The sequence below is a fragment of the Ambystoma mexicanum genome, chromosome 7q (assembly GCF_040938575.1).
Source record: "Ambystoma mexicanum isolate Mex_15411 chromosome 7q, UKY_AmexF1_1, whole genome shotgun sequence".
Classification (NCBI taxonomy): domain Eukaryota; kingdom Metazoa; phylum Chordata; class Amphibia; order Caudata; family Ambystomatidae; genus Ambystoma; species Ambystoma mexicanum.
Genome location: NC_090941.1, coordinates 727,257,902 through 727,274,392, shown reverse-complemented (window position 1 = coordinate 727,274,392; position 16,491 = coordinate 727,257,902). Strand labels below are relative to the sequence as shown.

Sequence of the window (16,491 nt, the reverse complement as noted above, 5' to 3'; positions counted from 1 at the left end):
ACGCAATCGGCCATGTTCTTTCTGGAGAGGGGCGCCTGCTACCATCTATGAAAACTGCTTGCAAGGAATTTAGGGTTGGTCACACTGAGTTACCTGGGGGAACCCAGACGTGGACTCCCTGCTCAATGTGCTCAGAGGCACAGCTCCACCTCACTGATGAGGCCCAACAAGGCTGAAACACATATATGGGGTTGCTGTTGGTATTCTTGTTCAGAAAGATATTACCATAGCATTTCAGTGCTGGACTGCCCATGAGGGTGGGACAAAGACTGATATGCAAATGGATATTTCCCATCTGTGAAAGGTACAGTGAAAAAAAACAGATGGCTGCAAACTCTCATAGTGGGCAAAAACCACTGAACATGTTATCATGCTGTGTTCTTTTTGGAGAGGGACGCCTGCTACTATTTATGAAAAATGCACACAATCTGTAATGTTGCACAGAATTTGGCGTATGAAGGTGCCCTGCCCATAAGGAAGTTTCAAAGAACCATCAGATAACTGAAACCTTTTATGCTATTTTTTGATGCTGTTAATGTGAGGTACTGATGATTCCCCAACCAAAACAATGGGACATGGAGTAGATACGACCATGGTTTATTAAGTTTGCGATTGAATTAGCATTGTGGTGATTAATATTTACCTCATTGCAGTGTCTGATATGTTATTTTTTTCATTGCAGATTGTAAGTTGTTTAAAGTCACCAGTTGAAGGTTATTGTTCAGTAATCGAAGATTTAAAGTCGAGAACCTGTTCAAGGTAAGTTGAACTTATTTTGCGAATATTCTGTGTCCAATAGGAAAGCGGTAAAGTATCATTCGAGCAGAGAATTTCAATAGGTTTATTGAATGCCACTCTTCAGACCTCTGCTTGCGCTGCTAGTTTTAGACAGGTTCCAACATAAACATTGTGTAGCAGGGGGCTCTGAGAACTGGGTGCCCTTGTGAGATGTTGAACAACCATAACATTTTTCCCGTTATCTCAAGAAGAAATTGAAAGGATCAGTAAGGCAAAGGGGAGGACTGACCCGGGGGAAGGATCATAGAAGGAAAAAAGTTAAACAGTGGCTTCAGTGAAAAGCTGACTTTGTTGGTTCACACACATGCTGTTTGTGCTCTCATAGTTATGAGAACAATGACTTTGAGGATTACCCTTTGAGACGGCATGTTGAGAGACGCCGGCCCCACTACTACAAAGTGTGGTCGATGTGGTTGAACCAGCTCTTCGGTGGCACAGCAGTACCACATACAATGAAAGCAAAGTGCGTTAGTCATAGAGATGAGCAGAGAGGCAGGATATCAAAGTGGTTTGCTTGTATACCCAACTTATCAATGATGGCAAATAATGGCGTGTTTGGCGATAAAGGTCTGTGTACAAAGGCCAATTTAAGCATTACGGCTCATCTCTTTTGTGAATGAACTACAACGTAAAATGTAAAATTGTTTTAGGTTTCCTGACGTTACAACATAGTTGGAGCAACAGTGTGCTACAGACCCCTATTATGGGTAATATGGGAAAACAACATTATTTTAATAAAAAATAACAACTTGACTATGCCTACTACGGATTTTGACCTTTTCGGGAACTTAAGTGACCAGTGCCATTAACCAGCATTTGGTGCGGTTCTCTAAAATATCTGAAGGCATAATATTATAACTCTTACTGAACAGACAGTACCCCCAATTACAGATGGCAGCAACTTGGGGGAAGGGAGAAAAGACATGTTACTAGTGTTGGATAGATGGATTTTATGCCAGTATAAAGGAGGGGTTCACGTTGCATGCACCATAATGGTTGCCATTTATAGGGTCGAAAACAAAAGGGTGGAATGCCTTTTGATCGACAGTCAAAGGACCGAAAAAAGGGTCGTTTTTGTTTTTTTATTTATTTTTTATGGGGGGGGGGGTTCCCCCTGACCCCTCTTTTTCTTTATTAAAAACATTTTTTTTACCAACCCAAACAAAAAAAAATATATAAAGAAAGAAAAATTCGACCCTTTTTTTTCCGATCCTTTTGCATTCGAGCAAAAGGTCATTCGATCCTTTATTTTCGATCCTTTGACTGGACACCCACCATAATCATGTTATGATGGGACAAGGATAGATGTGCTATTGTTACAATGTTGTATTTTTGTTTTGTATGTATCTAGAATAGTTGAGGTTTGTTAAAGTCTACATTTAGTGTTACTTTGGGTCTAGTATGATACATTTAGATTTGCATACACTTAGCAACATAATATGGGAGCACATTGTGCACTTAGCACAGTGAGATTTAAAGCGCACAGCTTCATAAAAAGTGAAAACAGGCTCTTGAATGGGAAGCTCATTGTGAGGGGATACAGTAGTTTTGAACATACGTACATGCACATGTGGGAAATACATGGGCAGAGCCCTGGGTTTGTGAAATAGATTTCTAGCTTATTTGGAAGACTGGCAGGCCAAGAAGGAATGTATCAATTGGCAGGGAGACAGCTGCAACAACATGGGAGCAGCTATTTTGTGAATGAAATAGAATGACGAGCAATGGGCTCAGGGTTTTCAGCTTGGAAATTGTTATTGAGTGATCAAAGAAGCATCTGCCACCACGCACAGTCAATTTGGGGTTAGTGGCTAAACTGTGGAAGGGCGACAGGAAGCTATGGTGACCGCGGGATTATGACAAGGTCAAATAGATTAGCAAAAGAAAGTGTATAATGGGATCACAGGCCAAAAAGATTGAAATTAATAGTGGTCCCATAATGAAAGGGCGCAGAGGACGCCAATAATAAGTATTCAGGGTGCCTGATCAAAGGAGCTTTTTGTTCTCTCTAGCCTCATAAAGTGACGTGCCCATCCATAAACCATTGTCAGATTTAGCATTGCAGGTCTGTGACCAAGTGGAAACAGTTCTGAAACTGTATAGTATGTCCATGTTAGAGTTGTGTGTCCTGCAGAAAGGAAGTGTGATGAATCTGGAAATGTTATTACTGCTTCTGTGGGGAGAACCTCCCCTTATGTGGCCAGGGTGAGACAGACGCTTTCAAATGGATTGCGTCCTCCCACATATACCTCATCTTTAGATCTCTTCCCTTCAAGCTTTAGCTGCTTTGGTAAAGAAATGTTGGCAGAGAGCGCTGTGTGTTGATGCAGTTGACTCAATGTCCCTTGAGGAGGTCCATCTCGAGGTCATCGTCACGGGTATATATATCGTGTGCAGCGCCAGTTTGCTTTGATTCGAGGTAATCACCACAGCTGTGCTGGTTCTGAAAATTTTCGGCATCCTGCGTGATGACGTCGATACGCTGTCCTCGAGGGCCTCCTTTCGAGCCGACGTCACCGGATGTTATAAGTAGGATGCATGTCGCCCGTAGCCTCAGTCCTGTTTTTTCCGTGAACGTGTTCGCTTCGGAGATCTCGGCGCGCCTTGGTTCTTCTGATTTCTATTCTTTCAGTTCTTCGATCCTGTTTGTTGATGTCTTCGTCTTCTACTACCCCGTGGCGAAGTTTCAAGAAGTGTCGGGACTGCGGTTCCAAGATGTCGCTGACGGACACGCACCACGCCTGCCTCTGGTGCCTCGGTGAGGACCACGCCACGGACGATTGCCAGTCGTTAACTTGGAAGACCTTGCGGGAGCGTAAGAAGAAGCTTTCTGTCGGTAAGGTGGCCAAGCCCCAGAAGTCGAAATCCACTGGGCTTTCGAATGACGATTCGAGGAGCGACTGTCGGCGTAAGTCCGGGGCGGGGTCTCGGTCCCGGTCCTGGAGTGGCTCCTGTCATTCCTCTGACTCTTCTAGGCGCTCACTGAAGCGCCGTCACCGGTCGCCTTCCCCTTCCACGTCCTCGTCCGAGGACTCCATCCGTCGGCGGATTGCTTGTCCCAAGAAGCATTCCACTCCTGCGGAATGGGATTCATTTCGGCAGGAGATGATGGAGATTTTTCAGTCGCATGGCTCCGTTCCGTCCGCGCCGTCGAAAGACGCCGGCCGTGACCATGCTAGAGCCACCACTCGCACGCCTTCGGGCTTGGGTGGTCGGCATCGGTCATCGAGCACCTTCGAGGTCTCGATCGGACAAGGTGGATTGCTCTAGACATGCCCGCTCCAGGTCCCGGTCCCAGTCCTGGAGCCTGTGAGGTCTTCGAAGAAGACATCGACGCCTTCGGCGCTCAGGTCATCGAGGGACTCTCTCGAGGATCCGCCTCTGAGGAATCCGTCAACGCCATCGGTGCCCAGGCTGTCAAAGGACACGCTCGGGGCTCCGCCCTCAAGGACTGTGTCGAAGCCATGCTCGACGTCGACGCCGATTCCATCGACGCCCTCAACGCCTTTCAAGGCGGCTTTGTCGGAGGTACCCCGTGGCACGGTGGAACCCCCTAGAAAGGCTCTGGCCAAGTCGAAAAATGTCTGTCCCTTTTTCTGTGCCCCCATTCCAGCCTCTGGATTATATTTCTGAGGTGGAAGAAGGGTGTGAGGAAGGATGATTGGTTTCTGGTGAGGTACGTGACGAGATTTTGTCTGGTCATAGCCAGATTGAGGCTCTCAAAATGCAGTGGTCACAGTCCTCCGGCAGGATGTCGGACCCCGTTCAGGTGCCTCCCTCGGTCATCTAGTTCCTCCTGTGGTGGGCTGTTGAAGGCAATCTGATGAAGGGGGCTCCGTTTTGGCTACCCTGGCCGGAGGTGACGATGGTGACGGACGCATCCCTCACAGGAGTGACGAGTTGACAGTCAGCTGTCGTTGGTCTCTGTCGGAGTCCAGACTCCATATCAATCTGTTGGAGCTGAGGGCCGTCAGGCTTGCCCTGAAGGCTTTTCTGCCGACTGTATGAGGGAAGAATGTCCTGATTCCGACGGACAACACAGTGGCCATGCACTACCTCAACAAAAAGGGGGGGGCAGGTTCACTTCCTCTGTGTAGGGAGGCGATGCAGCTCTGGTTCTGGGCCATCCAGAAGGAAATTTCGATCTCGGCAGTTCATCTGGCCGGAGACGAAAATGAGACGGCGGACGCTCTGAGCAGGCAGAGCGCAATCTCTCACAAGTGGGAGCTGGCTCAGCAGATTCTCCTGGAGATCTTCGCCCTTTGGGGGACCCCACAAGTGGATCTCTTCGTCTCCAGTGTCAACCGGAAGTGCGAAAGGTTATGCTCGCAGGAATTTCCTCCAAAAGAAGCCTCAGGGGACGCGTTCGTGGTGGAGTGGTCCTTCCCACTGCTGTACGCGTTTCCTCCAGTCCCCGTCATCCCGCAAGTGCTGCAGAGGTTACAGAGGTTAGGTTCCCGGATGATCCTCATTGCTCCGGGATGGGCCCGGAGAACGTGGTACCCGGACATTCTCGACTTGTCCATCTGCCCTCCACGTCGTCTTCCCTACCGAGACGATCTGCTCTCACGGGAGGGGGGTCAGGTTCTCCATCCAGAGGTCAGATCCCTCAACCTTCACGCTTGGCTTCTGAATGGTTGAGGTATAAGGATTGTGACCTCCCTGAAGACGTGATGGAGGTGTTGCTTCCGGCCAGACGGCCTGCAACAAAGTCCCTGTACCGTTGCCATTGAAGAAAGTTCTGCGACTGGGACAGGGTTAAGAATGTGGATCCTTTTTCATGTGACATTCCTATGGTTCTGTCTTTTTTGCTTTCTTTAGCCCACAAGGGCCTGCAAGTGGGTACCATTAAAGGTTACCTGGTGGCACTGTCTATATTTAAGTGCTTGTCTGAGGAGTGTTCTTATTTCAAAATTCCTTTAATTTCTCAGTTTCTGAAAGGGCTCACTAATGTGTTTCCTCCGTCACCTTTCCAGGTGCCCGGTTGGGATTTGAACCTTGTTCTCAAGTTTCTGATGGATGCTCCGTTTGAGCCTTTGCATTCATGCCCTTTGAGACTGTTAACTCTTAAAACTGTATTTTTGGTTGCGGTTACTTCGTGTGAGTGAGTTACAGGCACTTTCAGTTAAGCCAACCTTCACTGTGTTTCATAAGGACAGGGTTGTCCTTGGAGTTCGTCCTTCCTTTCTTCCGAAGGTGGTGTCGAAATTTCATCTAGGCCCGAAGGTTTTTCTTCCGGCATTTTATCCTCCTCCACATCCTGGTAAGGAAGAGGAGAGGCTCCATAGGCTTGATCCTAGGAGAGCGTTAAGCTTTTATATTTCACGCATGTCCTGGGTCAGAGTGGACGATCAACTCTTCATTGGTTACGCTGGAAAGCGTTTGGGACAAGCTTTGACGAAACAGACTTTGTCTCGCTGGATTATTTTGGCTATCTCTGAATGTTACCACTTGGTTGGTAAGGACCCACCGGTAGGCTTACGGGCCCATTCTACAAGGGGTATGGCTGCCTTTACTGCCCTACAGAGGGGTGTTCCTATTCGTAACATCTGTGATGCAGCCACCTGGGCTTTGGTACATACTTTTGTAGGTTACTACTCCCTCGATTCCATCCGGTGGCAGTATCTGGCCTTTTGCAAGGCGGTCCTTTACTCCGCAATTTGATTGGGCATTCTAAATTTCTGTTTTCTAAATTCTTTACCCACCTCCTTGCATTGGTACTGCTTTGGGAGTCTGTCATAGATATGGAATACGTCGGAGGACCCAATCCCCTTGAAGAACAAGTTACTCTCTTAACTGGTAACGTTCTTTCGATGGGATGGTCCGACGACGTATTCCATATCGCTCCCTCCCTGCCTTCCCCGCTACAGAATTTCTTATGCGATTGCCGCTTACGTTTCCGCAAGGCTTTGTGTGGTCAGACTGGCAGTAGACTGGTGCTACACGTTCTGGGAAAAAACTACAACTGAGGCTACGGGCGTCGTGCGTCCTACTTATAACATCCAGTGACGTCAGCCATCAGAGGAGGTCCTCGAGGGCGGCGTATCGACGTCATCGACGCAGACGCCGAAAGATTTTCCGAAGCAGCACAGCTGTGGTAATTACTGTCATAGATATGGAATACGTCGTCGGACCATCCCATCGAAAGAACGTTACCAGGTAAGAGAGTAACTTGTTCTTCTGTATATTCCACAATAGCGAACATTTTGAACGGCGTGCTTCGGTTTCCTTAGAAAATGCGACATATCAAAAAATGGCTTCGTCGTCGGCTTCATTGACCCCGAAGACCTGGTTTAAGAAGTGCCATGACTGCGGCACCAAGATGCCCATCACAGATCCCCATAGTGTCTGTGGTGCCTTGGTTTTGAGCACAGGGCGGCAGACTATGGGTCTTGCCAGTCCATGATAAGTAAGGCTTTGAAGGAGCGTAAGGGGTAGCTGGCAGCGGCTAAGCCCCCTACAATATCCCCCTTGACGACACCGTCTAAAAAACGCTAGTCTGAGTCGAGAGGCGACTCTCCTCGGAGAAAAAGGTCCAAGAAACGCTCCCAATCCAGGAGCGGCTCACTCCATTCCTCATCTTTATCGAGAGAAATGAAATGGCACCATATATCTCCTTCCACTTCCTCGAATTCCTCGCCTGAGCAGGAAATAGCCTGCCAAGTAAGTCGGGGATTCCTGTGAATGAGAGGTGTTCAGGCAAAAGATGATCGAAATTTTTGAGAAAGCTGCCCTGGCCCTCTCGAAAGAGAAAACGAAAAGCCATACTCGTGTCGCGCCATCAAAAGCCGACAAGGAAAAGACTAAGGCCAAATCCTGCGTGCCCTTGACAAACCTGAGACCCCTCAAGAATCGTCGAGGTCTTGACTCAACAACGGGACCAATCCTCATCCGTCGACTCCATCGAGTTGAGAGTCAAGCCCTTCGAGAGCTCCAATGACACGGTTAGCGTAGAAATCTGTGACTCCTAAACCGCCAAAGCCATCAGCGCCTTCAGCGTCGAAACCTTCGGTTCCATCGAGGTCTAAAAAACCCAGTCCCTGGGGATCCCGTACTCTGGTGGCCAGGGAAGGGCCATTGCCTTTGGATACCGACCCTAGGGGCGGGCAAGCGAGGGAGGTTCTCCTGGGTAGGGGCATCTCACGTAGTGGGGGAGAGGCACCTGATGGGGAGACATGGTATCCCCCCCCTTTCCCAACTCTTAATTCTGTCCCTACCTACTTTCTGGGACACTACAACTCCCATGATCCTTATCCCTTCTATGCTAGCAGAAACACTGAGACATGGAAGATAAGGACTGAGGCTAGAAAGACCAACTCTAGCACTTTACAATGCCCTGTCCCACTAATGAGGCCAGGCAGGGTCAGGCACCAGTCTTTGCTATACATTAACCATCACGCCAATGATAAAAGGTGGAGCGCACAGACAAACTTTGAGCAACGCGAGGTAAGAGCAGGAGCAGCTCAGCCAGGGCTGTGGGGAACCAGGCTACGGAGAACTGAAGACCTAGGGGCTTTTTGACTGCAAGAGGAAGCTAGGCAAGAGATTTGTGTTTCCAAAGGGCCTGAGAGGTTTGCCTTAAGAAACCTAAGTGCTTAAGGGAATATTTCTTTGATGTGATTGACAGTTGCCAGCTTCCCTCCTGTGACAACAGGAGTGTTGGGGAGGAACCGAAGGGCCGATGGTGGATGCCCGACATTGAAAATACAAGAAGGAAAATAAACTAAATCCGAACACAGCCGGTGAGTTCTTGAATGTATCGAGAACCTGGTTTGTGAAAGGCACTTGTGATAATGGTAACAAGCAAGGTTACCCATCTGAAGTAAAAGCAAGAAGAGAAAGAAAGGATTGTTCTGAAGCGATAAAAGTTAGCAGAGTGGTCCTGCGAAACGAAGTGCAATGCAGAAAGTCTCTGTGAATCTAATTTCAAAGTGAACGCAATGAAAGAAAATCAAAGCGGGAGGTTGCAAGAAATTGAACAGTGATCCCAAAAAGGTTAAGTTTTTCTGAACTTAAATTTTCTCGTGAGAAAATCAAAGCCAAGCGGAAGGTTGCCAGAAAGTGAAACTCCAATACCCGAAAGGCATTTCATGAGACGGGCTCGAGCCCGACAGAGGGAAGCCTACAGTGGTGCTGGGTTTGGTTGAAGTGGTCGTCCTGCAGAGATCTAGCAAGCTCCTCTGGAGTTTCGAAAGTCTTCAACTGATGTGTTGGCCTGAACAGACTCGAACCCGATTGAGGGAAAATTGATGTTGTTTTGTGTAAAAGCATGGGGAAGTGAACCCCAAGAAAGTGGAGGCTCGAGCCTGACAGAGGGAAGCCTTCATTGTAAACTGTGATACATAAGAAAGATCTACAGACTGTGATATTTTAAAAAAAGGACAGTCTCGAGTTCGACTGAGGGAAGTCTGATTGTGAATGAAGGAGCAGACTGATTGTGAAATGAGGAGAGAAACCCGAGGGATCCAATTTATCTGTAAGCTGTTGAAAGACAGGACACGCGCTCCTATGGCATACCTGCAAGCCAAAGTGTGCCACCCTGAAAGAATTGTCGCTCACCTATCCTTATCACAAATCCCAAGACCCTATGCTTTGAACGAACGTGGAGAAGGGAGATGTTGCCAGTTCATAGAAGCCCTTCTGACATTTAATTTCTAAACACCATTTTCCTTTGCAAACATACCTTTTCACATTTGTTTGAAAGCGAGGGCAAGGTTAGGTTTCTTGCGTATAAGCCCCTTTTTGTTTCAACAAGACTGACTAGGACTGGTTTCTTTTATTTGATGGTCGAGATTACTCCCATTTTAGCTATAGGGCCAGGCTGGAAGTATCCAACCCTTTCTGAAGATGTTAATAAAGGTTTTGGAAACTTACATCATTTGTCTGTCTAACTGTAGATACTATGCCTTCATCACAGAGGAAAGTGTAGGAATCCTACACACCACTCGCTAGGAAGGAATTTTTTTAAGTCTTTGTCCTCCATATATGAAGAGCATGAGTCATCCGACCTGGATATTCCTCCTTTTGGATGAGTTTGGAACACCTAATGTCCCTGGGGCCTTAATTTCGTAGGAATCCAGAATGAAGGACCTTTATGAAAATCTACAGTCTGCAAGTGGCGCAGATGCAACACCAGAGCTGGAATTTGGCAAGCCAGACCCGGCAGAGCATGCAGATGCTTCATGTAGACAGCTAATAGCCCGGGTGATAGATTTCTTTGGGAAGGGGCAGGCCTGCTCCTCCATTTGAACAGGAAAACCTTACTGATGTTCTTGATAAGTGTTAGGGCAGTTTTTCTGATGTCCAACTAAGGGCTTAGTAAAACCGTTCAACTGAGGCAGTACAAGACTCCACTCTTAGTATAAGGCTGTACCACCTGAGTATATGGTAGCGTAGACAGAGCAGCAAGGCTTATCTTAGGAGGGAGAGAGGGCTGTAGAATCAGTGCAAGTGAAATTGTCATACAAATGATCCAAAGAAACACTGAAACACTATGGGCCTCATCACGCGTTTGGCGGTCACTCTTAAATGCGGCAGTAGAGCTATTACCGCTGCATTTAAGGGTCTGCCAGATCATGGCCTTGGCGGATTTCCCCCCAGCTCTCAGCTAATGGCGTGAATTTTACCCATTGGGCCCAATGGGGAATGAGGAATTTCCGAATGGGCCCAATGGGGAATGGGCACTAACCGTTCCGCCAAACCCACGATTCAGCGCTAATAGCGCCAGGGGGTTTGGCGGTCGGCTAATAGCGCCGGTGCTAATAGCGCAGGCTTTACCGCCCGACTCGTGATGAGGCCCAATAAATGATTTATTTAAATACAAGTAGGCACAAAAAAACACAACACTATACTTGAAAGTACAAAGACCCAAGTATAGACCTTATTTGAAGTACCAAACAGTAGTTCTAGGGAAGTCAAAACCTTTTCATACACATTCAGTAGAGGTCAAGCCTATCCTTGGGGAGTAAAAACCAATGGTTACTTTTTACAATTGCATTCAGTAATGCAAGGGCAGTAGACCCTTCCAGTTGTATGATTCTTAGCACACATCACTTAATCAGTCAACTGGACAATATACTTTTGGTGAATAGTGAAACACTTATTCTAGGTGCAGTAAAAACCTAGAACTACTTTTGTCACAGCACACAGTTCTACTAGGTGAGTACAATCTAAGGATGTAATATACAATTACAGGTGCTTTTGAAATCAGGGAATCCCAGATTGAGGTAAGCAGTAACTCTTGTAACTTAAATTGGATGGCACACAGCTAACACAAGGTAAGTAAAACCCACGTACTGTGTTTAAGCTCACAATGAAGGGGGGGGGGGGAAGTAAAACCCAATATTACACTTTACTGAATAGTTATTCTATAGGTAGGCAACAACCTAATGCAGACTTAAGGACAGGCTAGCAGCAAGTCAGGGGAAGCAAGACCCAGTTGGGGGACACTCATACAATTATCTTCAAGGGACTAATCTGGTTATATCAACACTTTACTTTTGGGAAGAGGCACAACTTAATCACAGGAGAGTAAAATACCTTCGCATCTACTGTCCATTAGGCTGGCAAAACAGTGGCTAAGGTAGAAAAGATGTTAACCATACTTTTAAGAATAGTGCGTCACACATTCAAGATCAGTAAGAACTTTTGTTACTGTTCACTCTTGGAATTACAGTTGCCAACCAACTCATTACAAGTAAGTAACTTTGAAACACTTATTTTCTTTTCTAGGCAGAATCTCTTCAATGTCTTTCCCTTATTCTTGGAGCATGAGTGTTCTCAGTGGGAGAAGGGGGGGTCACTAGGACTAGTGACCAACAGGCAGTGTCAGAATAGGTTCTTTAGTAGCAAAAGTCAGATTTTCCTTAGGAAAACTGAGCAAACGGGTAAGTACTGTACTTTCGAGTTAGAAGAGGGTCAAGGGGCTTTGCAGAAGACACCCTAGCAGGATTCTAGCAGTGGGACTAGGTGTACTGGACGAGGGACCTCCCAATCACAGAAAACACCACATAGCTACGCAGAAATCTTAACAGGTTTAGTGTAAGTACATACCCAAGCCAACACAGTACCTCAGCATTGAAGAAGATTTTGCAGCAGGAGAACTTCATGGTCTGCAGCCAAATACCCGGTCAGTGGATTCCTTGTTGTGTAGACTGAAAAAAAGACCTCAGAAGGGAATTTGCAGCAGGGATCAATGAAGAAGGCTCTAGGCAAGGTTTCCCTTGCGGCTGAATGCGGTTCTGCGGATTTGGAGCTTTTTCAAAGGGCACAGAAGACAGAAAATCGCGGTTGAATTCTTGTTGGTTTTAAGGGTCAGCACTCTGGTGAGGTGGACTTTTCAGACTCGATTTGTGTCTCTGGAGATCCACCAGGATGCCCACGAAGTTTCAGCGAGATTCGGAAGACTCTGCACCGCATGATGGCTTAAGGTTCCAAGGTATTGGGGTATTACAACAACACAAGGTCGCAGCAACACGTGGGGTGGCTCAAAATGCAGGGCTTCTTGAGTCTAGTGGGTCTCACCAGGCTCTGGGTCATCGTTTTCGGAGTCCCCAGGTCGATTGGAAGCAAGGGCTAAAGCAGGTTCTGGTTACACAGCAGGCTCTCCGGTCGCTGGAAATCGTCTCAGCCGCTTTTCCTTCATCTTCCTCTAAGGTTTAAGCTTCAGTGGTCGACATATCTTCAGCTTCCAGGTTCGCAGTAGTTATCAGGAATTACAATACAACCTTTGCATTCTCTCCCTGCATTTTACAACAAGGGGCAGTCTGGTTGTCCAATCAGGACAGCAAGCCTCCCACTGGGATTTGTCCCCTTTCAAGCAAGGCATAAGACAAAAGGCTGGGGAGTTTCCGACTCCTCCCTCTCTTCCTGCTCTCACAGACAGACTGGAGCCTGGGCGGGGAGTCCAGGGGACTCCCGCCGAATACAAAAATCGCACAAAGGAATTTCCCGCCCTGGATGTCAGGGGAAGGAACCAAAAACTACAAGCACTAAAATGGCAAAAAAGAAGACAAGGGCCATTTTGATGAAATGGACACCCTTAGGTCCCTTTAGTGCAGCTGTGAACACAGCCCGTGGTAAAGGTGCACCAAATTAATACAAGGTATCACTGCCACCAGCCATTGAAGGTAAGCTTGTCCCTGTAACAGAATTGTTAGTTTTAGTGTGAAGGGGGAACATTGTATCTCCCCAGCACTCCACATAAGGTGGGGTGTGCTGGATTCACTGAATAAAATGTAAAAAGGATCCAAAGATCCTTTCTACCCTTGGTAACTGTAGTTCACTCAAGGTTAGCACAAGAAAGTTAAAAGGGGAGCCCCTAGGGCAACCCAGCAACAACAGGCACTTATTGCCAATAAATTGTTAGAGAGGATAACTTTAAAAAGACACTATGGAGAGGCTTTAAAATTACACCCATAAAGAGTTAAAGATTATGTGAGTGTGGAAAAGGGTTCCCGCTCACTGAGGTATTAATGAAAAATATCCCACTAGTAATGCAAAAAGTTCTGGGGTTGAACTAGGAAAGGAAGATTTCAGTTCTGTGCAAATCTTACCTAACGATAAGGGACCTCAGAAGACCCTGTACTACCTTTTCACATTACCCTACAGAAGAGTCAGAGCAAATTGGGAGGCACCTGATACAAGTCTGGCTGTCTGTAAAAGACATGGACTCAAAAAATATAGACCCAAAATATATAGACCCTCAAGTAGTGATCCAGACTACTTATCTAAACACCTGACACCAAAAAGACTTGTAGTTCAAGCAGCTACATCCACATCGAAGCAAGCTGTATATCCTACCATACCGCCAGATAGGGATTATAAGTGCTTCGATGCAATGGCGAAGAAGGTCTTTTCTGCAGGAAGCATGGCGCTAAGATCAGCAAATGCCACTTGCGCACTTGCAAATTCTCATTTATTTTGTGGGACTGCATCTCCATGGCGGCTTAACACATTCCCGAAGGGGAAGAGAGAGACGGCTTCCTAAATATTGCGAGAGACGGAAAGGAGGCGATGTGAGAGTCTCTTCAGTCAAGCTTGGACTCTCCAGACAGAATCAGCAGAGCCATGGTGGCGAGCACACTGATGTGCATGTTTGCGTGGTTGAGGAAGTCTGTATTTGCACCGGACATGCAGTCCAGACTGCTCAACACACTCTTTGACATCACTCAGCTGTTTGGCAGCAAGACTGACGAGAGCCTGGAGAAGCGGCAGCCAAATCACTTGGTGTTGCTGTCAGACAGCCACAACCATCTCTCCACAGCGAACCTGCTTGGAGGGATAGTTCCTTTTAGTTACTGCTGATCTTTTGGTAGAGCGAGAGGACTGGCCAGTCAAAGGGGCCAAAGAAATGTCCCTCTTGGCGGACGGAGAGAGGTGAGAAGTCTGCCCAAGTAATGGCTACTTCACCCTCAGCCGCTGCTTCAGCATCCTCAAAACCTCTCAGTCCTTAACTCACAAACTCCTGGTGGGAGGCAGACTTTCAGCATTTGCAAGAATGGCGGGGCATTACTTCAGATGGGTGGTCATTGGAAACAGAAGCCTAGGGTTATTGCCTCCCCTTTTTAAGAAAGCCTTGGGATCATCCACCAGGGAACCATTTGTTAAAAGTTCTGAATCTTTTCTTTTTGCAGGAGATTTGGAGCCTGCTAGAGAAAGGTGCTGTAGAACCATTACCTGTGATGGAGAGGAACAAAGGCTGGTACTCTCCCTATTGCCTAATCCCCCAAAAGGACAGTGGATTGAGACCCATCTTGGACTTGAGATGCTTGAACAGGTTCCTCAGGAAGGACAAGTTCAAGATGGTCCCTCTTTCTCAGATCCTTCAGGCCCTCCAGCTTCAGAATTGGATGGTGTCATTGGACCTTCACGATGCTTACTTTCATGTGCCTATCCATCACAAGCCCATAAAGTACCTGAGATTTGCCGTTGGCGGTTCTCATTATCAGCTTTGAGCTCCGCCATTCGGGCTGAACTCTGCCTGAGGGTTTTCACCAAGTTGATGGCGGTGGTGGCAACAAGCCTCAGGAGAGGGCGGATTCATGTCTACCTCTACCTAGACGATTGGCTGATCAGTGCCCGTTCTCCAGAACAAGCCCTGGAACATATCAGCATAACCTGCCACTCTCTCCACTGACTGCGCTGCTCCCTCAATTACAAGAATTACCACATGATACCATCACAAAGACTCCAGTTCATTGGAGCAGACCTGGATGCATCATTGGAAAAACCTCGCCACCTGGGATGAGGGCTCAACACATTCTGCAGATGGTCACCAAATTGCCCAGTGTCTTCCAGCCTTAGAATTTCTGAGGTTGCCCGGCCTCATGGCATCCTGCATTTTTCTGGTGCTTGCCTGAGAATGATATCCCTCCAATGGGCTCTCAGGACACAGTGGTCTCCGTTCTCGGGCAAGATGTCAGACCTGCTTCATGTTCCAAGCAGGGTCACACAGTATCAACTGTGCTGTACTTGCAAGGACAATATTCGGAAGGGAGAACCTTTTTGGCAACCATGGCTGGATTTAACGGTAGTTATGAAAGCCACCCTCATGGGGTGGGGTGCCCACCCCAACGACCTGACAGTCTGCGGTCATTGGTCTCCATCAGAGTCCAAACTAAACATCAATTATTTTGGAGCTGAGGGCAATCAGACTCGCACTGAAGGCCTTTCTGCCCTCTGTATGGGGAAGGAATGTCCTGATAATGACTGGCAACACAGGGGCCATGTCCTATTTCAACGAGAGGTGGTGTAGGGTCACTACCACTGTGCAGAGAGGCAATGCAGCTCTGGTTCTGGGCAGTTCAAGGGGGAATCTCTCTAGCGGCAGTTCACTAAGCCGGAGAGATCACTGCAGCAGACGCTCTGAGCAGGCAGAGCAGTCTCCCACGAGTGGGAACTAGCTCAGGAAGTCCTTCAAGAGATCTTCAGCCTTTGGGGAATCCTCTCAAGTAGATCTGTTTGCAACCAGTGTCAACAAGAAGTGCGCTTTTTTCTGCTCCAGGGAATTTCCATCAAGAGGAGTTTTAGGAGACGCGTTCGTAGTGGATTGGGTTTTTCCACTTCTGTACGCATTTCCTCCAGTCCCTGTCATTCCTTAAGTAATCAGGAGGTTGAGAAAGTTCAGGAAATCCATGATCCTAATTGCTCTGGATTGGGCCTGGAGGACATGGTACCCGGACCTTCTGGACATGTCCATCTGACCTCCAATGTATCTTCCACAAAGAGAGGAATAGATTTTGTTTGAGGGTGGAGTCCAGATCTAGGTTGCCAGTGATTGGGATCAGTATCTGTGTTTCTGATGCTTGCTAATCTGCTTAGAATCACATGCTGTGCATATAGTCCGACATCCAGTGGTAACCGCAGAGTATTGCATCTAGTCTTTTCACGGATCGAAAGTGGACGTTGACATGGGTTTGCTTGTAACACTATCCCACACTAAACACACAGCCCAAGGTTCTGCTTCGGCAGTACAGTTGAAGCGTTCCAAAGCGCCAACCAGCTTGTCGGATACTTCGACGGGATCGGCTGATCTTTATGATCGGCAGCCTTCCCCGCAACCACAGCAGCGGCATGCGGCTGGGCATTCTAAAGTAAAGGGCCCTAGTACCAAAACACACGTGCCCGTCGAGACGCTACAGAAGAAAGCGACAACACTGCTTACATCCCGGGTGATGCCGAAATCCACTGCGC

The 16,491-nt window shown here is 47.5% G+C and overlaps 1 protein-coding gene across 1 annotated transcript in view; it reads left to right on the top strand.

The window, feature by feature from the left end:
* RNF17 (ring finger protein 17) overlaps positions 1–16,491 on the top strand; it is a 3,777,565-nt gene that overhangs the window by 768,752 nt on the left and 2,992,322 nt on the right. The window contains exon 11 of the mRNA XM_069639339.1: positions 683–759. Within this exon, the coding sequence (XP_069495440.1) occupies positions 683–759 (77 nt within the window). The remainder of the gene's footprint in view (positions 1–682; positions 760–16,491) is intronic.